At 48.5% G+C, this 25,723-nt stretch overlaps 1 protein-coding gene across 3 annotated transcripts in view; it reads right to left on the reverse strand.

Moving 5' to 3' along the window:
• The window catches only part of Grk5 (G protein-coupled receptor kinase 5), a 220,032-nt gene that overhangs the window by 19,048 nt on the left and 175,261 nt on the right, over positions 1-25,723 (reverse strand). For all 3 annotated transcript variants that reach the window (XM_008827312.2, XM_029560746.1, XM_017796693.2), the window contains exons 5-8: positions 7,639-7,739; positions 7,037-7,129; positions 3,640-3,703; positions 2,559-2,699 (exon numbers count right to left, since the gene is read on the reverse strand). In XM_008827312.2, the coding sequence (XP_008825534.1) occupies positions 2,559-2,699; positions 3,640-3,703; positions 7,037-7,129; positions 7,639-7,739 (399 nt within the window). The remainder of the gene's footprint in view (positions 1-2,558; positions 2,700-3,639; positions 3,704-7,036; positions 7,130-7,638; positions 7,740-25,723) is intronic.

Here is a 25,723-nt window from a genome sequence, read left to right on the forward strand (position 1 = left end):
TGCCCCTCGGGCTGTGGGGACACATTATCACAGGCAAGTGGGGCTTTAGGGAGTGGAACACAGCCTGGCCAAGAATCTTCCATACAGGATATATCAACATATATGACCCAGTGGATTCCAGATACACAAGTGCAGTGGAAGAGGCAGGTGGTGCTGGGTTGAGGCAAATTACACTGGGTGGCATTTATTCTCTACTTGGGGAGTTTGCACAAATGAAATCTGGCCACCAGGACCAGGCTGGGGAGAAGCTGGGCCATAAAACCTGGATGTAAATATCAGGAAGAACAGGAGTTATTTCTGAGAAAAGACGCTGAGGGAGAGTGAGCTCATGTCCCCAGTGTGTTTTCATTGCCAACTGCTGTGGCTGCCCCTCTTCCTCCTCCATCTGCCCAGGCGATAACCAAGGGAGTGTGCCATGGTTTGTCTAAGTATCCTCTAAGTCCAAGTGTTAAAGGACTGGCCCCCAGGGTGGAGCTATTGGGAGTAAGGGGACCTGCAGGAAGACAGGTCTAGTAAGAGGCCCTTGGGTCAATGGGGGTATGCCCTTGAAGGGGTTTGTGAGACCTGACCCCTTCCTGTCTCTCTGTCCTGTTTCTTGGTTCACAATATAAACCCTGCAGCAACCGGGCCACCTGATCTTGGATGGTAACCTCCAGAACTCTGAGAAAAATATATCTTTTCATTTTTATTAGGTAAGTGCCTCAGGTATGTCCTTATAGTGATAGAAAGCTGACACAAAGTGAGAATTCCCTGCCAGGGATAACGGATGAACAAATGAAGGATGGTCTGGTTGGCAAAACCAATGGCCCTTGAAGGTGTGCCAGCCCAGGCTTGACAGACGTACTTGTTTTCTAAGTAGGACCCTCCAGCATCATCCCTCATAGATGAGGGCTCCACAGATAGCATCAAGGTGGCAATCCATAGTCAAAATGGCCTAGGCCAAACCTAGCTGGGGATAGCCTTGTCTACTTCCTCCTTTGAGGTTCCACTGAACTCCCCACCCCTCCCTATGAACAAAGATGGCAGCTGGGACAGCCTGGGATGAGACCCAGGGATCCAAACGTCTGTCCTATTTGAGCATCACTTTCTTTGTTTTTTTGGTCTTTTTGAGACAGGGTCTCCCTGTAGCCCCAGCTGCCCTGGAACTTACTATGTAGACCAGGCTGGCCTTGAACTCACAGAGATCCACCTGCCTCTGCCTCCCAAGTGCTGGGATTAAAGGCATGCACCACCATACCTGACCTGAGCATCACTTTCTAAACCACCTTCCTCTGGAGGATGGCCAAAGCACTAGGTCGATGGTGGCTTTCCCTGTCTGTCACGCAGTTTAACTGGGGCAAGCCAGTTGGGAGTGGCTATCAGACGATATGTATACATAGCCTGTTCCATAGTAATTCCTCTACTATGAGTGTATCCTGTGGCTACCTTCACAGAAGTACACCAGGTAATGTTCAAAAGCAGACATCCCAGACTGGTTGGCAATGGTTAACAAATGAGAGACAATTTTAGTCTGTAGGGATTGGTTACACAGAGCAATGATGTATAACAGTCAAAAAAGGGGGTACAAACTGGGCGTGGTAATGCACACCTTTAATCCCAGCACTCGGGAGGCAGAGGCAAGTGGATCTCTGTGAGATCGAGACCAGCCTGCTCTACAGATAGAGTTCCAGGCCAACTAGGGCTATAGGGAGACCCTATCTCAAAAAAAGGGGGCGGGGAATAACAGCTGTAGGTCTAGACAGAAGGAAAAAAATCTATAATTTAAGGGTAGAAATCATCATAAGCATGGGAGATTCCTGTTAGCTAAAAATAACAAAGCCTATCCACAAACAAAGCAAGCCTAGAACGGCTTCTCAGAGAGGGAGGTATTTGTCTTTAATGTCTACCTTTCTATGCATTTGAATTTTTACCTTGTGCATATATTAGTTTTTCTAATAACATGCTGCAGAGACTTTTTAGAGCTGACCAAATATCCATGTACTCCTCCACACTTCCCAGCCTCCTCCACAGCTAGCTTGTCCCTGCAGTGACACTATGACCAGTGCACTGTGGTGGAAGCATGGACTGTCAGCCCAGCTGAGGCAGTGAGAGGGCCATGTGGAAAACCTCAGTACTATTTCCAAGCTCTGGTTGGAACAGCCATTAAGGGGAGGAGGGTGGTCCAAATCTGACTGGACTCGATGTGACTGACACATAAGCTTTTGTTGTATGCATCTACTTAAAGTTAGGGCTGATTTGCCACTGTAGCAGAGCCTAGATTGATGAGGGAGCCAGAGGCACACAAACAAAATGGCACCTCTCTAGGAAATTCCACCGCAAGTGCATCTGTGGACCTTGGAGTTCTTGCTGGGGCCTACAGTGGCACTGTTTTGTTCAATGGGGAGTTTATAAGCTAGTCTTAAAGAGCAGAGATCACAGGCTCACGCAGATGCAATCCAGGCCCTGGCTATCTTTAGTGACAAGATCACATTAGCCATCATTGGTCTTGGCATGCTGTTTTGTGATGGAGGAAGGTCTGTTGTCTTTCTGGGGCCTGTTACTGGGCCCTGGATACTCACCACAAACTGGCTGTTGACCTTTTCAAGAATCTGCTTCTCGTTGAGTGCCATGGATTCCCCTTTCCTCTTCTTGATTCTCTTTTTCTCCAAGCGCTTGCATGCATACATTTTACCTGTCGCCCGAACCTGGCAGGCACAGACCTGAGGCAGAAGGCAAACACTCAGGTCCCAAGTTACCATGGTAGTCTAGCCCAAGCACCTCTAAATTCAGGAGATCTTTGGGGCTAGAGTTGATGGGACCAGAGCCAGCAGGCCTAGCCTGTGGGTGCTGTGGCTCTGCACCCAGTGCTGCCCGGGTTCTGCCCTCACAAGCTAGCCCAGGGCTACCTTGTCGTCCCTCGTCCTCCCCTGAGGAAAATCCTGGCCTTGAAGGTACGAGATCGGCCATTGCATAAAGTTAGGTGACTGCTTGTTGGTTTCAAGTGCTGCACCCACTGGGTACAACTGAGCTTTCTCCTGCTAGCTGCAGTTAAGTTTGTTTTGGGGGACAGCAAAGGAAGACTCTTAAGAACTCTGACTTTACAATTCAAAGGAATGGGAACACGACATTTAGATTTGAGCCCTAGTTCTGCCCCTTATTGGCCACGTGACCTTGGCAGGTAACCAAACCTTTCTGAACCTCAGTTTTCCTTGCCTCTAAAATGGGAACCCAGCTGGTCTTAAATGTTGGAAAGGCCAGATAGTGTTTAATGGACTCTCTATTCCCATGACAAGGCATACTAACAGCAATACTTGGAATCCTCAGGGGCCAAAGTGTTCAGGCCCCTCATTCCCTCAGGTTTCCCTCCTCAAATGCAACCTAGAGTCCACCTTTCTCTTGGAGCCCCAACAAAGGATGGCTAGAGTGGGCCTCCACCTCACCTGCCCATTCGGGACAGTGAGGGATGCTGATACCCTCCTTCCTGCCTCACAAATGTATCCGTACCCAGGCCAGGCCCCTCTCTCTGCTTCCAGTGGGCCCAAAGTAGAGTGGGAAGATCCTTCTAGAAGCCCTACTTGGAAGATTCTTCATGCCAATCCAAGAGGTTTCAGGAGAAGGTGGCAGAGCACCTTCTGTAGGGACGCCTAGAAGTTCACTCACCTCCCCAAAGCCCCCTTTGCCCAGCACTCGGTACTGCCGGAAAGTATTTTTGGTCACTGGTTGCCTGGAAAATATCAAGAATCTGACATTGGTCTCTTGGAATTAAGATTCGAGATCCGTAAGAAACAGACAAGGGCAGCTGGTGAGGCACAATTCCAGGACCTCTGGTGCCTTCCTCTGGGGCTGCATGCAGATCCCAGACCTCTGGCTGTAGATCCTGGAGAGCTAGGGGCTGAGCCACCATGGCTTGCTCAGAAGGGCTGGAGGTTTGGAAGAAGCTCAGCCCCACCCAGGAAACTCACCTCTCCCTTGCAAGTACCCCTCCCCTGACAACATCCCCCTGCTGTTTCCCAAATGCACAGCCTGTGGCCTGACCTCAAAGGAAACTCTGCTTCCTGTGCAGAGTTGAGAGAAGGAGCCAGAAACCACACAGGAGTGAACAGCCTTCATCACACCTGCCAGGCTCAGTCTGCCCAGCGGGTGGCCACACTTGCTGTCCTGGGTACCCATGGATACTTGGAGTAGACCTGACCTCATTTGAGGCCAAGATACTCTGTGACCATCAGTTTTCAACCTTTCCTTCACCAGGAACCATTTATTATAGCTCCATCAATCTAGTACAATAGAACACCCTGAATGGCCAAAGAGGTATTTAAAGTACCCATCACTTTCTGTCTCCTGGCTCCCCAGGTTAATGAGGCACTCAGCATGTCTGATCAGACAAGAAGGCAAGGCTGTATCCCCAGGAGTTATCAAATAAAACCATCCTGTTCTTGCCAAAGACTCCATGTGTAGAACCCGTTTTCATCCCTGGCTGGGTTGGCTATGAATAATCAGTTTAACATGGCAAAGTTGCTTCTTGGATCCTTGAGACTATTTTTTAGCACTTCTCCCAACCACCCTGAAGATTCCTGACCCAGGGCAAGGGTTGTAGGAGACAGAACTGGGCCAGGGAACTAGGTCAGCTAGAGAAGGACACATGAGCCTCCAGCAGCTCTTGGACATTTGTACTACGTGGACAGCCTTCCTGATACTGTTCTTAGATTTCACTGGAATGAGTCTCCCACATTGCACCAGCCCTCAGGACAACCCCAAAAAGCCCAGGGCATTCCAGGCCCCAGTCTCCAGTTAACATGTGTGACACACTTCACTCTTCGTTGATTCCATGGGATGCACGGAACACCCCACCACAGGACTGTCACTGCTGGGCTTTGTCCTCAGCACAAGAGCAGCCCAGGTGGGCCAGAGAAGCCTGCCATGGGCCAGCATCCACCACAGTGCCTTTCCTACAGTAGCCCTCAAGACCACATGAAGCACCCGGCCTAACCATTTAACCATATACAGAGAACAAACGGTCAGTGCCACTACTGCAGAATGCCTGTGCTGGGAAAGTGTCATACTACTCCCCAGAAATTTCTTGGTTAACCTTGGGAGGGGAAAAAATCCTTTTACTGTTTTAACAGTACAGCCTGAACAGGCCTCAATCTTGTTTGGGGGAAAAATGGGAGAAGACAAGGCACTATGGGTCATTTAGGGCATTTCTAGGCCAGGATCCTGCCTTACTGGCACTAAGAACTTAGTGCCTTCCAAAGGGTGAACTTTGCTACAGTTAGTACATGGATTTAAAATGTCCATTTCATGCAGTTGGTGAAGACAAGGAAAAAGAAAGTCAATAGCCACAGTCAAGAGTCCATTAGAATTGGAGTGCCCATGCCAAAACTTCCCATAAGCTGCTGTTGTATCTGGTTTCATTAATTGAAAGTCTTGGCATAAAGGGCATGGTCCTTCTGGGGGGGTCTACAAGGGGATAATACCTGTTGCTGGATGTATCTTGTACTTGGGCTCTGTTTAGATGTGAAGTTGCGCTCCTAAAGTTCCTATGTTGAAGGCTTAGTCCCCAGTGCTGCCGTGGTCAGAGGTGAACCTTTGAGAGGCCATCCTCTGGTCATTTCTCATCCCCACTGGCCAGGGTGGAGAGAAAGGGCCATCTAATGGCTTCAAGCAGGGTGCATGCCTGCAGGATCTCCTAAAGTATACAGAGCAGCTGCCCCTGGGCTTCCAGGTAACTCTAGGCGCCATCTGCAGGGGACCAGACCCATATGTGCTGTACACATGCGGACCACAGGAGTAAGATGGCTTCCTGCTCTAAGCATGGAGCACCTGGCTGTGGGTGCCAGCCCTCTGGAGGCAGGGACCTCTGGGCTGAGTAAGGTGACACCCTACCCACATCTACCAGCTTAGCCTAGCATGTGTGTGTTTTTGTTTTTGTTTTTTTGGTTTTTAGTCTTTTTGAGGCAGGGTCTCCCTATAGCCCCAGCTGGTCTGGAACTCACTATGTAGACCAGGCTGGCCTTGAACTCACAGAGATCCACCTGCTTCTGCCTCCTGAGTGCTGGGATTAAAAGTATGCGCCACCATGCCCAGCAGCCGAGCATGTTTTAACCCAGATATAACTCTGCCAATCTTGAAACAGTCCCAGGTTATCATCTCGTTGCCCCCTCAGCTGCTCTGATTGTCTTACTGGGGACAAGGTAAGTCATGTCCCCTTCAAGTTTCTGCTTCCTTATCAGTCAAAGAGAGACCATGTCTGCCCAAGTGAGAGCCACCCCCAAGAGCAAATGAAGAGACTGCAGCAGCAAATAAACCAGGAATGGACCCTATCTCACTCATAATTAGAAAGATGAAAAATAGAGATTAGGGACAGCCTAGTGCTTGCTCATGGGGAGGAAAACCTGAGAACAATGTTGATGGAGCCTCAAGAAGCAGCACTCAGGTGCTGGTGGGGCTGGAAACTGGAGGTGGCTATTCTGGAGGGCAACTCAGTAGTCCCTCACAAGTTCCAATCAGGTGCCTTGAGGATGGATTGGCAAAAGTACATAGGGCTTTGTGTGCAAAGCTATTCATTCTTCAGAAAAAGTTGCACACGTGTGCATACGCACACACACACACACACACACACACACACACAACTGAGAATAGAGACTGGGGGTGTAGCTCAGTGGTACAGCATATGCTTAGCAGGTACAAGGCCCTGTGTTTGATCCTTAGCACAGAAAAATAAATAAATAAGTACAGTATCCAATAGAGCATTGGGTTAAACAAAGGATGTACAGCTATGGCACCTCTCTAATTGGCTAGCAGAGAAAGAATTCCCAGAGACAGTGAACCAAAGAAGCAACAACAAAAGAGGCCGTGTATGTAGGCATGACCAGGGGAGTGCTTTAATAAGCACACAACATTTCTAGAATACCCAAGAACTTAGCAGGAGGAGGATGGTCAATTTGATTGTCACAGGGTCCATGGCAGGTAACTGATGTTTGCATAAATTCTCAGATGAAATCTTGTACCCTACCTCCCACATTCAAACACTCTCATGTGTGGGGTGTGTGGTACTCACCTCTCCAACCATTTCCACTGCAGAAAGCGGTCAAAATACATGCTGTCCAGGTACTCGTGAAAGGGGTCCCCTCTCAAGTAGTCATGGACAGACCTAGATTGGAGTGACAGAAGGATGAGCACACTATTTGAAGCAGCTGGACAGAGTCTAGCAGATTTCGGTCTTCAGAAACTCAAATAAGCCAAGCCTTGGAATGGATACTACACACATCTGGACAGAGGTTACTTAAACTAGGCTGACTTCACAAGCATTCATGGGGTGCCAGTCAAGGTCCAGACATTGTTTTGGGCTCTGGTGTAGGCACAGTGATGAGGATATAAACAGTAAATCATAAGCATTAAGTCCCAGAGATGTGTCATCACAAACTAGGGCTCAGGAACGACTTTCTGAAGAAGGACTGAGCTGAAGTGGGAATAGTGCAGACTCACTGAGGAGGGGGGGGGCTCAGAGGGGGGGGGGGGCAAAGTGGGACATCCCCCCTTTTCGAGGGCCCAGGCTTTAGATTTGGTCTCGGACTAGCAAACTCACTTGTTTTTCAAGGACTCTGCCCAGGTAGCCATGGTCTACCCAGGTGAGTAGGGCCAGGTGGGAAAAACACTTACTGAGCACAGGAAGAGAAGAGTTCCTTGCAGGGCCTCTGCAGGAGCTTTGCCTCTGTCTGGGAGACCAGGTCCTGGCCAACTTGGGCAGTGAAGACTGGGGACTGGGAAGGAAAGCAACGCTGTTAGTGAGGAAAGAAGAGGGCAGCTAGGGCTTCGCCACAGGCGCAGGGCCAAAGACAAGGCAGACCCCAGGTGACAGTGGACAGACGTCACTGCCTTACACTATGTAACCACCTGCCTCCTGCCCACCACAACTGGCCTGGGCTGCATGGACAGTGTTCAGTGGGAAAGGAGGTGACTGGACTGAAAGATGGTGAATGAACCCAGACTTAAGGTGAGACTTCTGGCTATGTGACTTCATGGAGGTCACTTGGGACCTCTGAGTCTTAACTGCCCAGTGCCACCCCCTCCCTGCCATTTACCCTTGCCAGCTGCTCCCAGAGCCTGACTCACCAGCCAGGCTTTGAGGTGGGATTTTAATAAATTATAGGGACTTTTTTTTTTTTTGAGAAAATTGCAGGGAGTGGGTTCAGAAAAATGGGGTGGGAACACATCTTTCTCCCAAAGGGTGCTAAACTAGGAAAGGCTTGCTCTCTCTCCGAACCACCAAGATGTGCCTGCAGGGGGTTTGATCCTGGGGGTGGTGGGGGAGCCAGCAACAGCTGGCACATCCCTGCTGAATGAAGGCAGTGGTTCATTTCCTGTTCCTCATGGTTCTGAATGCCAAAATTCCTTCCTATTTCCCAGCCCTGACCTTTCTGCTCATCCTACCCTTGGGGGACTGCCTCTTAGGGCTAGCTGGAGAGAGGCCTCAGCTCTGATGGGGGTAGCCTATGGCATGGCTGCAAAGTCATTTTCACCAAGCACCAGCTGAAGCACATTTTCCATCTCAGGCTGTCCTGGGTGGCAGCAGTTTCCTCTGCCTTCTACCCAGCCTGACTAGACGGTCCCTGTCCTCTCCCCTTTCTCCACTTTAACAATGTGCAACTGCAGTCCAGGGATGTTCATTCTGCTGGAGGAGCCTGTACCAGAACCAGGGCCTGAGCTACTCTTAACCTCTGCTCTGGCCATCTTGTGGCTCCATCTATTCTGTGGCAGGAGGGGGCTGCTCCAGAGATGCTGAAAGCTCCTTTGAACTTTGAGACTTTATGGATTGTTTTTCCTCCTAAGAAGTGGATTTTTGGAGGATTCTGTCAGTTTAGTCTCTTGGGAGCCAGCAATTCCAGCTGATCTCAGAGCAATCAAACAGGAGGAAAAAACTATTAGCTGTAGGCAAATCTGCTCCAAGAGAGGGAGAGCAGGATGCTGAGCCACCAGGTAGGGGGGACCCATGCCTGGCACCAAGGGGTGCTCACTGCTTATTAATCAGAGCGATGAGAGAAGACATTATGCCAGGGTGCAACCTTGAACCTGGTATGAATTAGTAAAGATGACACAGAGATACTGTGAATGGAAGCTATGGGGAGGAAGGGAGCCATTTTTTGGCTACACAGAGGAGGGACCCAAGTTGCCAACCTGTCTATACTGGGTGCACAGCATTACCAGGGTTCATCTGTTTTCATTCACGCAAGAGAACCTAGCTTATTCCCAGCTAGCTGCTGGTAAGAAGGGGGTGGGCGGGAGAGAAAAAAGTAAAGCCAGGATGACCTGAAGTGCTTTTAGTGCAGTAAGAAACAAATGATGTATGGTAAGGTGATGTCCTGCCAGAAAAGCTCTAGCGCCCCTTGATTATGTATGGTGATGTACCAAATAGACTAAAATCAGAACTCAGTGACCTCCAAGCTTTTTCAGTCCCAGAGTTTTGTGTACTTCCAAATGAAATTGACCTATAGATCCAACATTGAAAAGCAAGAAAAGAATAGATAGCAATGTTTTACATACGTGAAAACCGACCCTACCTGGAACACTGGACACATGTTATCTTATTTAATCTACATTGTGGCTCAGTAAAGTAGGTATCACCATGTCATCCATCTTGCAATGGAAGAAAGTTCAGAAAGGTTAAGTAATTTTCCCAAGATCACCCAGTCAAGAAGCAGCAGAGAGGAGACTTGAACCCAGGTTGGGTGACTCTGGTTGAGTGATCTGTCTGGTCCCCTCCTCCATCTCCCAAGAGGTTCCTGGGTTTGACCTCAGCCCCTGGGCTCTGCAGAGCTAGTGTGGAGACCAAGATACTGTGAGGTCTATCAGTAGAGGCAAGAGACACAGCTGAGGGGGCAGCCACAGGTTCACAGAAAGGAGAGACCAAGATGCACTGGGGCCATCTGGGAAAGACTTCATGAAGGACGGAGTCAGAGATGATGTAGGACCTGGCTGGAGACCTTTCACTCTTTGGCCCCTACCTGTAGGTGAGCGTAGTCAACAGGGCTCCCTCTTCAGAGACCAAAGGGCTGCGGAGTCTGGAGGTGATGTTTCTGTACCCCTGATTCCAGGCCATCCTCATACTAGGGTTTGGTTGCCCACAGGCTGAGAGCCCTGGCAGGGGAGCCACAGAACAGATAAGAGAATGATGTCTCTGGTTTAGCAACCACAGCTTTGAATTCAGCCTCTGGCTAGACGGGAAGAGATTAAGTGATTCCAACCAAATCCTCTTTCTAGTGACTCCAGAGAGTGAGAGCTTTGCCAACGAGAAAGGACTAAGAAGCTTCTGGTCAGCACAGGTCTGGACTTGAAACTGAGCCTGTCAGGAGAGTAGGACAGAAGATGCCAGGTCAGTGTGTCACTGCCCTGGGGACCCCTCCTGTTGTTCCTTTTCACTGTCTTTTCGTCCCTGTGCACTGTTCTTCCTGAGGTTTCCTCTTCTGCTTCTGGGGATCCCAGCAGCTTCCAAAGTCTGAGTTCCCCAGAATTCACCTCTCCAGGCAGGGAGAGACACAAAGTACAGAGAAGTTTTCTAGACACTGCCATGCAGAGAAAGACTCTTCCCGCCTCTCTGAAACAGGGCAGGCTCCTGGCAGTGTGTGGCTGGGTCCCTTGACTCCTGTCTAGGCCTCTGTCCTCCCTTTTGTCCCTATCACCTGTGACCTCCACTGTCTGTGACCCTAAGCTTTGACATGCCAACTAGGAAGAGAGCCTCTGCAATGCCCAGGCATGACACTGGTGACTGGTCATGATTCAGGCACCACAGACCTTGGAATGTGTAGAGGAGATTAGTGGGGATGACAGTCTAGTTGGATGGATGGAAGCGTTTGTTGGGATCATAAACCTGTGTTGGTACACGGATGGATCTGGAGTGTGTGCTGGAGGTGGGGTTACTTGGAGACGCAGAGTTTCTGTGTGGAAGGCTGCAGAACACCCCCGCCCCCCGAATCCCAGTGTCCCTGTGTACAACACTGCAATGCTTCACCCTCCAGAGTCCTGCCTGTAGTGTCACATGGCCTTTAGTGCTTAACTCAGCAGGAATAAGCCTGGGAATTTCGGGGACTGTGGCAGGATGAGGAGGACAGGATGATGGAGAGGGAGGTGTGGGTCTGTCCTGGGATGAAGCCACCAGTGGGTGCTTTGCTCAGCACTCAATCCAGAAGCATGTCAGATCACCGCTGTACCCAAGGCCTCTGCTGACGCTTGCCCGCCCACCCTCGGTGACCTTACAGAGAGACGGATCCAAACCCAAGGGCAGCTGGCAGCCCAGTCCTAGCTCAGCCTCTGTCCGTTCAGCCAAGGCCAGCAGCCTAGCAGTCCACAAGGTGGCACTATTGAGTGTCTCTGCTACCACTTCCAAAGAAGAAGAGGGAGGACACAGGACACCCCACAGGGTTGGCCTTTAGTTCCAAACTTGGCAGTTTAAAGAAAGAGCTAGACCTTGAGGAAGACAGAGGATTCACAGGATAGAGGAGTGAATGGTGAAGGTCTGAGGCTGCGTAGTGAGAAGAGCTGGCTAGATAACCTAGACGATGTAAACCACACAGGAACGGTGAACTGCAGAGACTATGGAGTCATCAGCCTGCACAGGGCATCTTGAAGGCTGAGCCATCGGCAGCCTCAGTGGTGGCACCTGCTCTCCTGGCACCGTCTTCCTCTGCACCACAAGTGACAGACGGGGGAAAGGACAACTTCTTTCACACCCAGGAGAAGGCCTAGATTCTGAGATTTTCAGTCCCAAAGCTTCTCCCTGCATCAAAGTTTCTTGTTTCAAGAGGCCATAGAAGGAAAGAGATCTATTGTGCTGGCCTGCATCCTTGGGGGCACCCAAGCCTAGAATTTGACTGAAGGGCCAGGAAGGGATTCTCTGACTCCTGTACGCCTTTATATCCTCAGTGGCCATCAGTAGTCCCCTGTCCCCCGAGGAGTCATGTGGAAACACATGTTTTACAGATGGGGGAGTGGGAGTTCAGAGACAGCTCTCCAAGGAGGACCCCTTGGGGCTCACTCTTCAACCCATCATGACACAGACAGGGAAACAGAGAATAGACTCCTAGTGTCCCAATGTTGGCTCATGGTGGAGCTAGGGCATCTAAGTGGGCTGTGGCCCTGTGGCCCTGTGCCTCATGAGCTCTGGTCCAGTTCCATGGGAAAGACACGACTTTGGCTTCAGTTCCATTCAAAACCAGCTTGTCTTCATTTCACACCACCAGCCACCTTGGCCCTGGTGTCTCTCTATCCCTACTTCACTGCTTTGGTTTCCAGAACTGTCTCCTCTCTTGTGGGCTCTCTATATACACACCCCTGCCCCAACACACAGGTTTCTGCTAACCACTTGCACCTGAGTTTGACATCACAGCCCCAAGGGAGTTTTTCTGTCTCCCACAGCATCAATGGGCCTTGCTACCTTCAGGACCAAGTCTAGCACCTTCCTGGACCTGCTCCCCAATAGTCATTTCCTGAGTGAGCTCTGGTTTTCCAGTCACTGGGCCCTTGCTTGCGCCTATGGATAGAGCCCTTCTCGCCCATCATGGCACCCATAACCCAAGAGCGGTCTCAAGACTCAAAGGCTCTGAGAAGTTAGACCTTCCACCCAATTCCACTTCCCAGTGGTGTCTGCCACAATCACTGTCTTCAGAACCCCTCCTTACTACATGCCAGGTCTAGGTGCTGTCCACAGGGTGATCTTGTCTAATCTGCTTAAGGTAAGTTTTGTTATTATATCTCCATTTTACAGATGCTGAAACAGCACAGAAATTAAGCAACTTGTCCAAGGTCACACAGAGATTAAAAAAAAAAAAGTTTCAGCTGAACGTGGTGGCGCACGCCTTTAATCCCAGCACTCGGGGGAGGCAGAGGCAGGCAGATTGTTGTGAGTTCAAGGCCAGCCTGGTCTACACAGTGAGTTCAGGTCAGCTTGGGACTACAGGGAGACCCTGTCTCAAAAAAGACAAAAAAAAAAAAAAAAAGAGTTTCAAACCCTGGCAATCTGGCTAGGGAGCCCTCATCCCTAAGCAGCACCATGACCTGAGGGAAACTGAGCCCCTTCCTAGATTGCATACAATTGTATATTTTGGCCTTGAAAAGTGCTCTTAGGAGACCTGTTGGGGCTGGATAAAGAGGCACAGGGGATCCTGCATGTTTTGACAAATGCTGTTTGTGTGGTGCTGTCACGTGTAGCACGTGCATGCACACACACATGCATACACACAAACATGCACACAGACATACAAGCTAATGTCCAACATATGTTTTGCCTCAGCATACGGAAACCTCCCCAAGGAGCCGAGTACTCATTAGCAGTGGTTCTGCCAGTGACAAAAGGTCAGCCTGGGAAGACTGTCCGCTCCATCTCCAGACGCAAGTACTTAGGTCTTAATGATGTGTATATTTTCATATGTGGGCAGCTGACATTTCCCATGTAAACTACTTGCAATTTCCCAGTGTGGACAGACTCAGCTCTCTGGAAAAGCAGAACAGCAGATAGGCAAGACTCTGGAAGAAAGGGGTCCCCAGGGATCCCCTTCCTTCTAAACAAGGGGACTGCTTTGTCCTACTGGACAAGGATAGAGACAGCTGTTTCTTGGGGACCCTCATTTCTCCTCTGGGAGGGGAATGAGGTATGGACAGACACGCCCACAACTGTATCCTGGCTGCCCCTTGACCCTTCATGAGGGGATCTGCGTCAGCTACGGGAAGCCTAGCTGTGGGTGGGGGCAGGGGTGGGAATCAGGCACCCAGAAGAAGCCAGGGTTGGAGGCAGCTGTGGGTGCCAGGGAGAGGGGCTGGCCCAACAGTTGCTGGCCTGTGCAGAGGTGACCTTGTGCTGGGCCCTCCGTGTGGGTTTTCTCACCCATTTACACTTCCATTGCCCTTGAGGAGGATGCTGTGAAGTAGGGCTCATGACTCCTAGGTTGTGGACCTGTATGCTGAGCCTTAGAGAGCTGGAGAAGAACAGAATGGTGCTTCACTCCAGTCTCCCAGAAAGAAATGTTCCCTAAATGTTCGGAGACTGAATATTCAGGAAGTGGTGGACTTGACACTTGAATCCAGGTCTTCCTCACTCCCAACCGTGAAATCTTTCCACTACACTTGGTGAAATGAACTGACAAGGCTCTTGGTAGACAAGAGGTGCTCACTTGTTAAATGTGTGCACACACGTTTGCTCACAATGGAAAAGAGGGAGTTGTGGGGCTGGAGAGATGGATCCACGGAGGACTCAGTTTCAGCTCCCAGCACCCACGCGGCAGCTAACAACCATCTAGAACTCCAGTTTCAAATGATTGGAAGCCCTCTTCTGGCCTCTGTGGGCTTTGCCCAACATGGGTACACTTACATACATGAAGGCAAAACATTCACAGACATAAAAATAAATAATAAATAAATAAAATTTTAAAATAGGGCATTGATCCCTTGCCTGTCCATCTGAAGTATCTTCATGGACTGAGTGCTTGCCTAGCAAGCACAAGGCTCTGGGTTCCATGCCTGATACCACACTTTAAAAAAATATTTTATTTATTTTTATTTTATGTGTATGAGTGTATTGCCTGCATGTATGTGAGTACACCCATGTCGTGCAATGCCCACGGAGGTCAGAAGAAGGTGTCGGATTCCCCCGGAACTGGAGTTACAGACGGTTGTTAGCTACCATGTAGGTGCTGGGAATTGAACCTGGGTCCTCTGCAAGAGCAGTCAGTGCTCTTAACCGCTGAGCCATCTCTCCAGCCCCTGATACCACATTTTAAAAAACAAAACAAAACAAGAACTTCTTTGACTATCACAAGTATCTTTGTGGTGAGAAGCTGGGACATTTTTCACAGTCAGAACCAGATGGAAGGTGGAGGGTTTCAGGAGGTCCTGTGCCCTGCAGGCTAGGGAGGACCCAGAGCTGCCCTTAGGCAACACTTCCTAGGTCCAGGGACTCTCCAGCCCAGTCCATGTCTCTGTTTGATATGAGGAATCCTCTGCCTTCAGCTTTCCCCCTTTAAGCAGTTGGAAGATAGCACCCTGCTACTTGCTACCAGGAACTAGAGACCCAGGTGGGGAGAGGAGGGGGTAGTGGAGGCACACGGGAGCTTGTTCCAGACTGGACTCCTGGCTTGAAGTTGGACATGCTGGCCAACTACAACCAGAAGACAAAGGAGAATGTTGGTAGACCGCAGCCGAGAGAATGTTTCCTCACTTAGGAGCTGATTTAAGGTCTGGCTGTCAGGAAGAAAATGTGCCATTCTTCCACCTGTTTAATCAAAACCTCAGGGCCATGTGTTAGAGCCACTGCCAGCCACCCTCAAGTCTGTCTGGGGCAGTTCCTCTCCATCCCTGGCCAGGCAGGAGACAAAATCCACAAGCCCAAAACAAGAACAGATCAAAGGAGAAAGGAGGGTTTTGTTTTCTGGGTCACTGGGGAGAAATAAATCAGTCTAGTTTGCAAGCAAAGCACCATTGCCCTGGGTCTGATGTTAATATCTGGGAGCTTGAAGCAGGAACACCTCTCTCCTCACCCAGGACCCCCAAGGTCAGCCCAGCGGGTGGGCTGCAAGGTTCGATGACCATCACAGAGCCTCGGTTAGCCAGGCAGCTGGTGGCTGGAGGCCTTGCAGAGAAATCCCAGAACACAGGGAAGCCTCTGAAGTTCACCACTTTCCACAAAGGTGGGCCAGTCTCCAGCCAGGAGCAGAAGCACCTGGGGCTGGGCAAGCGATGCTTTGAGCTCTCTACTGTTCAGGAAGCTCCAGAGGATTTAAGACGGGGAGGGGAGGCCAGTTTCAATGGGCAAGCATCTTTACAAAAACACTTGCAGTAAACGGATATGGCTCCATGAATTTGTTGATTTCTTGCCTCATTTTTAGCATTCACTTGTATAAAGTGTGTTCTTTACTTACCTCCCTCCCTCTCCCGCTTCACCTTCCTCTCTGAGGCCTCTGACCTTCACCTGCCTCAGCCTCTGACATGCTAAGGTATGCACCACCATGCCAAGCTGGTATTGGTTTTCATAAAGATGGACATTTTTCCACATATTTTAAGCTTCAGTCCCCTCAAGATCTGGACTTTCCTTTACCTCCAATACAGAGTACTCAGCAACCTCCAAACCTCTAGAATGATGTGCCTGACCTGCTGTCTCTCTCTCTACTTCATGAAGCGCTCAAGGACCCAGAGTCTGAGCTCTGTGGAGCACTGTGTAGTTGGGTGTTTAGGCAACTAGCAGACAATGCTCTGCCACTTTCCATCTGAAACTAGGTTGGAATTTTCTCCTAAGATGCAAGGAATCCAACAGGAACTTCCCACCCCCATTAGATGGCACGTCTATGTCCAGTGTATAGGAAACACCCTGATTCTGTTTGTAAGTGACTTAGCATCCTACACGAGGTCCACAATTAAGCCACAATGAAGGCACACAGCCACGGCTCTGGTAACTGCTTGACTCTCCAGGTGATGGCCTCTTGCACCTTTTAGGTGGTGGCTCTGGGGAAAGCTGAGTAAGCAGAGGTAGAGGATACCATGTGACCAGATAGAAGCTTCTCTCAGCTGGGGCCTGAGCCGAGTCTGTTCATCAGTTACAAGCCTCTTGAATGTTCATCCTACATCCAAGTCACAGGCTCCAGCCCAAGAACTTAAAGGTCAACTCAGTTTGCCAATAGTAGTAGTTCAAGGCCAGGGAAGACTGTGAGTGGCCAAGTGTGGGCAGCCTCTTGGTCCCCAGGGAGAACTACAGAAATGACCTCATCAGACACAGGTGGTTCCACAGCTCAGGTAAGACATGACTAGCCAAAGGTAAAGGAGTTGGCCAGGCAATGGAGAGGGCATTTGTTTCTGGTGTCTGTATTCTGGAAAGTTGTCAAAGAAAACTGAGGTTCTGGAAGAACTAATTTTCTCCTTAGGGAAAAACTGATACTTTTCTGGACAACTATCAGAAGGCAGAATGACAGACAGCTGTCAATGGAATGAGGGTCTGATGCCAAGCTGTGCCTGAAGACCCGGCCACAGGGGCACAAGGCATGCCCTGGATCAGAAAAGTAGAATCAGAGAGCCCTTGAGAAACAACCATAGCCCTCAAGAAGGGGAATGTGGAATGAGCTCCACAAACCTAGACACACATTTTCCTGGCTTTTCAAGTAGCTCTCCAGAATTCAGGACAAAAGACTCTTAGGCATTTGGGAAGGGAGAGAAAACATTTTAAACGGCGTTGGAATTTAACTGGGGGCCCTGGGAGCTGGACAGCTCTAATGAGAAGAAAAGGAAACCACAGTGACCCTGACCCAGACCTCGACCCTCTACGTCAGAAGCATAAGATGATAATTAACAAAATGCAATGTGCCCAGACATGAAGCGAGGGGCCACTGAGGTCTGTCAATTTGATAATCTCCGGTCATGACCCGTGGGACCAAAGTGTGCAACCAGAAACGACTTGTTGTTTACATAGACTGTGCACATGGGGCTCTCAGGGGCCCCAGAATAGCCTCTGGGGCAGAAGGAATTCTTCCTGATGGGAGGTCTTGAATCCAGTCAGCTCTGCTCGGGCCAATGCCACCATTTGCAAGTCCTTGGCAAGTGGCACTCTGGTTCCCTAGGGCCTAAGGTACAGAATTCTCCTGCAGGGAGAGTCCCTTGGGCTTTGTATGAGGTGAGAGCACAGTCAGTTGATTTTCTGTCTTCTAGAACATTCACTGCCCTCCTGTTCCACAGCTCCCAACCCAGTTTCCACCTGAAACGGGGCTGGATTTTTCCCCAGTGGAGGTTTTAATCTATGGATATTGGGGGTGAAGGAGAGGCAGGAATCTCCTAAAATGCAAGGAATTCGGCTAGAATTCACCACCCCCCTTAGATGTCATGCCTGTGCACAAGGTTCATGGATGGGGGTGGGGGCAACACACAGGAATTCAGCCAAGCACAGGCACCACAGGGGACAGTGTCCTGCCCACCCAAGATAGCTGGGGCCAGGGATGCCCCAGGAAGCCTGTTCCTGGTCTCGTCTGTAGCCACTCCAAAGAGGAATTCTGGACAGGAAACTCACACATAAGGCGGGGTGGGGGTGGGGGTTTAGAGTCAGAGGCAGAACTGGCTCCATGGGCATCAAAGGGACATCCAATTTTCTGACCTGGAAGGTCACAAGAAAGGAAAAGGGACCTGAGGGATCCACATCAGCTTGCTGTGAGGAGCCAAAATGAAACCAGGCTGTAGGTAAAGACAATTTGGTTTCCAGGAAAAACCGGTCAGGGGTCAGAAGTGTGCCTAGATGAAGGACAATTGCAGTCATTCTAAAGGCTGCACAGGGAGCCTGTGACATGAGAAAATGCTGACGACACACTGTCAGTGGAGCCAAAGCACAGGCTGGGGGGAGCCAGGCAAGCACAGGCTGGAGGAGCCAGGGTTAGGGATAGGGCCAGGTGAGCGCAGCCAGCATGGACACGATGCAGATACCAGCTCTACACCAACTCATTCTTCTCGCCTGTTACTCCTGCCTGGGAAGCTGATTCAGGGGACAATTGTGTTGCTGATGTTCTGAGAAGACCACAGGCTCCAGACTTGGGCAAACTGGGATTACATTCGGGCCCCATTCCTATTTTGTTATTCTTTTTCTTTTACATGGTAAAACATAAAAGTGACACTTTCATCCTGTTTTGTTTTGTTTTGTTTTAGAGACGGGGTCTCCCTGTAGCCCCAGCTGGCCTGGAACTTACTATGTAGACTTGACTGGCCTCGATCTCACAGAGATCCACCTGCCTCTGCCTCGGGAGTGCTGGGATTAGAGGTGTGTCTCACCATGCCAGGTGCTTTAATCATTTTTAAGTGTACACTTCAGTGGTACTGAGTTCACCCTGCCAAGCATCTTCTCCCAAAATTTATAATCACCCCAACAGAAAATCTGTACCTATTAAGTAGTCACTCCCTCTTACCCCCTAGCCCCTGCAAAACTCAAAAATTTCTTCGGTAAATCTGCCTGTCTTGGGCTGGCAAGATGACTCAGCAGGTAAAGATGTCTGCCACCAAGCCTAATGAATTGAGTCTGATTCTGGGGACCCACACAATCGAAGTAGAGAACCAAGTCTCACAAATTGCCATGGTGCACAAATATATACATAAAATTAAAAATTTTAATGTTATAAATTAGATTTTTTAAATTTGTCTATGCTGAGGCTAGAGAGATGGCTCAGTGGTTAAGAGCACTGGCTGCTCTTGCAGAGAACTTGGGTTTGATTCCCAGGTGGCTAACAACCATCCATAACTCCAGTTCCAGGGGATCTGATGACCTTTTCTGACCTCGTGAGCACTGCATGGCATGGGTGCACTTACATACATGAAGGCAATACACTCATATACATGAGATAAAAATAAGTAAATTAAAAAAAATTTTCTATGCTGGGCACTTCATGTGGAATCATGTGATACGGCTGGCTTCTTTTTTTCTTTCTTTTTGTCTTGAGACAGAGTCTCACTGTAGCCCTAGCTGGCCTGGAACTCACTATGTAGACCAGACTTGCCTTGAACTCACAGAGATCCGCTTGCTGCTCCCTCCAGAGTGCTGGGATTAAAGACATGCGCCACCACACCCGGCTTCGTATGTCTGTCTTCTGTCACTGAGCACAATGTTCTCAAGCTCCATCCACATGGCAGCATGTATTAAAACTTAGTTCCTTTTTTCAATTGAATTAAATATTCCATCTGATATATATGCCATGTTTTGCTTATTCATTCATCTTGTGATGGACATTTGGGGTTTTTTCCCACCAACTTGAATAATGCTGCTATAAACAGTTGTAGATAAGTACCTATTTGAGTCTCTGTTTTTAATTCTCCTTCATTATTTCTAAATAAGATGACCCAGGGCAAAAATAGAGACAATTATGGATGGATGGAATAAGTTAAAAGTATGAAGCTCCGCTGGGTGTGGTGGCGCATGCCTTTAATCCCAGCACTCAGGAGGCAGAGGCAGGTGGATGTCTGTGAGTTCAAAGCCAGCCTGGTCTCTATAGCAAATCCAGGCCAGCTGGGACTACAAGGAAACCCTGTCTCAAAAAGACCAAAAAGAAAAAAAAAAAGTATGAAGCCCCATGCAGTATACAGTAGTTGATAAATTAATGCTACTCTCTCACATATGAAAACCTATTTTCCATAAAGAAATGCAAGAGATATTAATTCAAGGCATAAGCATAAGTATGGGACCACTGCCTTCTTCACTAAGTTCAGGCACTACACACACTACAGTATCTAGATACTTCCTGTGGACCCAGCTGCAGGCCAGCCATGGTGGAGGATGAAGAACAAGTCAGGCAGCATTCCTTTAGAAGCTGTCTTTCCATGTTTCTAGGCCAGGGTTGTGGAAACCTCACCAAGGGTCAATCCACTCCTCTTCCAAGCTGTGTTACCAGTTCCTCTCTGGGCCTCAGTTTCTTCATGAAGGAAATGAAGAATCCGGTTTAGCTCAGTAGGTTTCAAGCAAGGTTCCACGGAACTCTAACTATTATAGCCAGTGTCTAGGGAAGAAGGAAGTGATGCCAAGGGGGCCTGCTCGACCACTTGCTGATCTTCTTTGTCTGTCTGCACACCGGAAGCTAGAAGGAAGAATCGTTGGCAAGGCCCTGCTGGATAGGCCCTGACATTCCCTAGGGAAGTATGGCCCATCCTGGGTGAGCCACACGTCACAGAGCTGTCATGAGGATGTAGGAAAACACATAGAATGTGAAGTCTGGGCATACAGTAGTTGCCTAATAAATGCTAGCTCCTTTCTGTTGCCCCAAGACACCTAGAGAGCACAAATAAGGCTTTGTCTTCTGAACCCCTCTCTTTGATGCCTTCCAAAATGGAAGAGAAAGGCCTACCCCCACTAGGGCAGTTTGAAGAGTCCCAGTTGCCAGGCCCCTATAACCCAGGAAATGCCCAATCCCATCTCATCCTGGAAGTTGAGGAGGATTTGGCCTGGTTGTCATTTGGATGTGAAATGACTTCACAAATCTCTCCCTCCTCTTCTGCCCTGAAAACTCTTCCCAGTACTGTGGCAGGAAGCTGAAAAGCCAGTGGCTGGCTCAGATACCCTTCCACCCCAGCCAGGCACCTGGTCAGATCTTCCAGTCAGGGTACAGGGCACTCTGCGTCCACTACATTTGTTGGCACAGGATGGAGATCTGTTGCAGTTAGTTGCTAGTAGACAAGAACCAAAGACCTCAGCAGAGAGGAAAGGTCAGGTTCAGGGTCAGTGGCTAGAGCCCAAGACCCACAGAGGAGGATGCAGCAAGTACTTCTAATAATCTCTATGCTCTTGTTACATAAGAAATTAGTAAAGAGGGGCTGGGGAGCTGGCCCAGTGGTTAAGTGCACTGGCTGCTCTGGCAGAGGACCAGAGTTCAGTTCCCAGCACCCACATGGCAGCTAACAACCATTCTTTACTCTAGTTCCAGGGGACCTGACACCTTCTTCTGACCTACAGGGTCACTGCACACCATGAGTGCAGTTACATACAGGCAATACACTCATACGTATAAAATAAAATATTTTTTAAAAAAGAAATTAGTAAACTGTTAACTGTTATTGACTATGTTAATGCTGTTGTAATGAAATGCTTCTACTAATTATGTGGTTATTAAATAAATTTTTAAAAATATTTGAAGAGAAAAAAAAAGAAAGAAAAAGAAAAAGAAATTAGTGCCAGGTATGGTGGTACATGCCTTTAATCCCAATACTCAGGAGGCAGAGGCAGGTGGATCTCTGTGAGTTCAAGGCCAGCCTGGTCTACATAACTGAGTTCTAGGCCAGCTGGGGCTATAGGGAGACCCTGTCTCAAAAAGACAAGGGAAGGAGGAGGGGGGAGGGAGGGAGGAAGGAAGGAAGGAAGGAAGGAAGGAAGGAAGGAAGGAAGGAAGGAAGGAAGGAAGGAAGGAACTAGTAAAGAATACTTCTGGATGTATCTGTGAGGATGCTTCCAGAGACAACAGATCATGAAGGCTCTGACCTAAGACTCCATCAACTGATGGACTCAGCATTTGAACAGACTACCAGGAGGTAGAGGAACTGTGGAAAGTGGGGCCTGGTTGGATGAAATAGGTAACTGGGGAGGGGGGTGTTCTTTCCTGGCCCCTTCCTGTTGCTGTCTGCTGCTTCCTGTCCACCGTGAAATAAGACAGAGACGGTCCTCTCCCACATATTCCCATGGTCATCACGTTCTACCCAAGCATGCAGGACTGAGCAACCATGGACCAAACCCTCAAAAATCATGAGCCAAAATCAATCTGTCAGATATTTGATAAAAAAAGAATAACTAGTATAGATTGGTAGGGGATTCTAAACCACCTCGCCCAGGAAGCTGCCTGTCACCTGGTCAAGGGCTCTTTGTACCAGGCCACACTATCTTCACTACCCTCAAGTCAGTCATCCATAATACATCACAGTTAGAAGAGTCCTCCCAGCATTTCTGGAGATAATGAGACATCTTAGGAGATCCAGGGACACAATTAAGTAAAACCAAGGCACTCAGGAAAAAGTTTATTCTATTCAATTCTTTTCAATCCTCTGACCATAAAAGAAAGTCTCAGCAGGGTGCTAATATGTTGGTAGCATGTCTCTGACACATATTAATCTATGACAGCAGGAAAGGTCCAGGCTCAGGTTTAGAGCCTTCCTTCCCAGTTATTACTCTGACGTATAAATATTGATTTTCTAGGCATGTTTCTGACATAAGATTTTACCTTTAAACTCATTTATTTTTAAGTTAAGACATGAGTTGGTTTAAAGAAAAATGTTGTATACATCATTGTAAATGTAGTCTGCAAATATGGCAAAACCCATGAAGGTCCCATGAGGATGGCTGATGGTCCTAAGCCCAGAGCTGCACCATTTAAAAAAAAAATTTTTTTACTGTATACTTAGATGAGGAAACTGGGGCTCTTTTATAGTTTGAATGTGAACTGCTCCCCATAGGTCCATGCTTTGAGTGCTTGGGACCCAGCTTGTGGCAGTATTTTGAAGGCTGTGAAATCTTTAGGAAGTGCAGCCTGAATGGAGGTAGCAGGTCCCTAGGAGTGGGCCTTTGAAGGTTTATACCCACCTGAGGAAAGTTTCATTTGAGTAACTGTCTGTATTGGGTTGGTCTGTGGACAGGTCTGTAAGGGAGTGTCCTGATTGTTAATTGATGCACTAGTCCCTGTGGGCAGTACCAATCCTTTGGCAGGTGTTCCTGGGCTGTGTAAGGAAGCGAGCTGAGCATGAACTTGACCCAGCCAGAGAGCAAGCCCTAAGCAGCATCCACCTCCATGGCTTCTGCTTCAGGTCTGTGCTTGAGTTCCCTCAATGATAGACTATGACCTGGAAGTGTAAGCCTTTCAAATAAACCCTTTCCTCTCCTAAACTGTTTTTGGTCAGAGTGTTTTATCACAGCAACAGCCTCCTGGTGCTGGTGCCTAGGGCAGGGAGAGGCACCTCTGAGGTGGTGCAATGAGAGGGGAGGGGGTCAAGAGTCAGGAAAGTAAACTTGGAATTATGGTTTCTTTTCACTCAAGTTCTTTTCTTTTTAAAAGGTAGGTGTTGTCCCAGAGTGCCTAATAAGCACTAGGGATAGATTTCTTTTGTGCAGAAGTGGGTTGATGGGTCGTTTCCCCCATAACAGGAACACACTTCCCTATTTTACCTGTCATTGTTTGTAGAAACAAAGAGGCAACCCTGTCTACAGGGGGCCCAGAGAACAACATCCTGCCTGAGGACCTTTGGCATCATTCCAAGAAGTGCCTGGGCTCGGTATTCTCAGCATCCCACAGAGGAACCCTAGGGTGGCTCCTGTCCGAAGTCTGCCCAACCCACCTGTCTACCCTCCCTGTCCAGGACAACCCCACACAGGCCGTGCTTGAGTTCCTGTCCTGACTTCCTTCAGTGATGGGTTGTGACCTGAAGTGTAAGCCAAACAAACTCTTTCCTGTTCTATGTTGTTTTTGGTCTACATAGCAGAGTTGAGCTTCACATAGAGTCGACCGATACTTTCTAGCAAAATCACACTGAAAGTGAGAACCAACTGCCAGGCTTTAGTCATCAAGGTTTCAAGAATGGAGACACAACAATGGCTCATGAGCCCAATTAAAATGAGCCATGGCACAATGTCCTACAGCTAACACTGTTGAGGCAAGTCACTCAGGGCTGAGGCTTCTCTTCCTGGACCAGCTTCTCTTCCTAACCCTCAGCTGTCTGGTCTGTAAAATGGGTGTATGAATGCCCTCTTAGAGAGTTTCTGGGAAGATCCACACACATCTCTAAGAAGTCTGTGGAGTGCAGTGTTGTACTTTAAGGGGCTCAAAGGCTGCAGAGGGCTGTCATGGCAACATAGTCAGGAGTGGGATGGTTGTAAAGGATCAGGCCTGCCCCTGACCTTTTGGACAGACAGTGGATCTTTGGTTCTCCAAAGGAGGAGTGGCTCACAAGGCAGAGTGCCACCAGGGTTTATTCATTTTGCCCGTACACACACCCAGTTCCCCAAGGAACAGAGGACCTCTTAGAAAGACACATACGGGGGCTGGAGAGATGGCTCAGCAGTTAAGAGCACTGACTGCTCTTGCAGAGGACCCCGGTTCAATTTCCAGCACCCACATGGCGGCTATGAACTGTCCTTAACTCCAGTTCCAGGGGAATCTGAAGCCCTCTTCTGATGTCCGCAGCATTGTATGACACAGGCGCACTCACATACATGCAGGCAATACACTCGTACACATAAGATAAAAATAATATTTAAAATAAAAGACACGTACAACAAGCCAAATACAATTTGAAAATAAGTAAGAGAAATGAAGTATTAATTTCATTTAAAAAAAATCATGTCTCAATGGATACCATCTAGGAAGTAAAAAGACAGCCCACAGACTCAGAGAAAATAGTCGCAAATCATATATTTGAGCAGAGACTGATCTGGGACACACAAAGAACTCTTGCAAGTTAACAGGAAAAAAAAAACCCACAAGAAAACAACTCACTTTTTAAAAATGGGCAGAAGATTTGAACAGACCTTTTTCAAAGAAGATACACAAATGCAAAAAAAAAAATATTCCAAGTGCTGCCCCTTAGAGAAGATGTTCAACATTATTGGTCACTAGGGAAATGCAAATCAAAATCACATCAAGAATCACTTCATACATGCTAAGGTGGATAAAAGAAAAGAGACAAGAAACAAGAAGCTGGAGTGATGGCTCTGTGGGTAAAGTGCTTGTTGCACAAGCATTAGGACCTGAGTTCATATTCCCAGCACCCACATAAAAGCTGGATGTGCTGCTGTTATCTGTAATCTCAGCACTGGGGGAGTAGAGACAGGTAGGACCCAGGGCTTGCAGGTCAGCCAATCTGGCCAAAATGGCAAATCCAGGTTCCAAAAAATAAGGCAGAGATCAATAGAGAAGATAACTAAAATAAATTCTGGTCTCCACACATGCACACAGAGATGAACATACCCACAGATACACATACAACACACATGGGGGGAGGAAACAAGTGTTGATGAGGATGCAAAGAAATCAGAGCCCTCTGTGATGTATGCATAATCATGGTGGTTTGTTGTTTTTTTTTTTTTTTTTTTTTTTTTTTTTTTTTTTTTTTTTTTAAAAAAAAAAAACCTGTAGGCCGCTGTCCTGGAACTCACTATGGAGACCAGGCTGGCCTTAAACCCCCAGAGATCCGCCTGCCTCTGCCTCCCGAGTGCTGGGATTAAAGGCATGTGCCACCACACTTGGCCCCATAATCATGTATCTTTTAAACCATTAAT

The sequence above is a fragment of the Nannospalax galili genome, unplaced genomic scaffold (genome assembly GCF_000622305.1).
Source record: "Nannospalax galili isolate Female #2095 unplaced genomic scaffold, S.galili_v1.0 scaffold31, whole genome shotgun sequence".
Lineage (NCBI taxonomy): Eukaryota > Metazoa > Chordata > Mammalia > Rodentia > Spalacidae > Nannospalax > Nannospalax galili.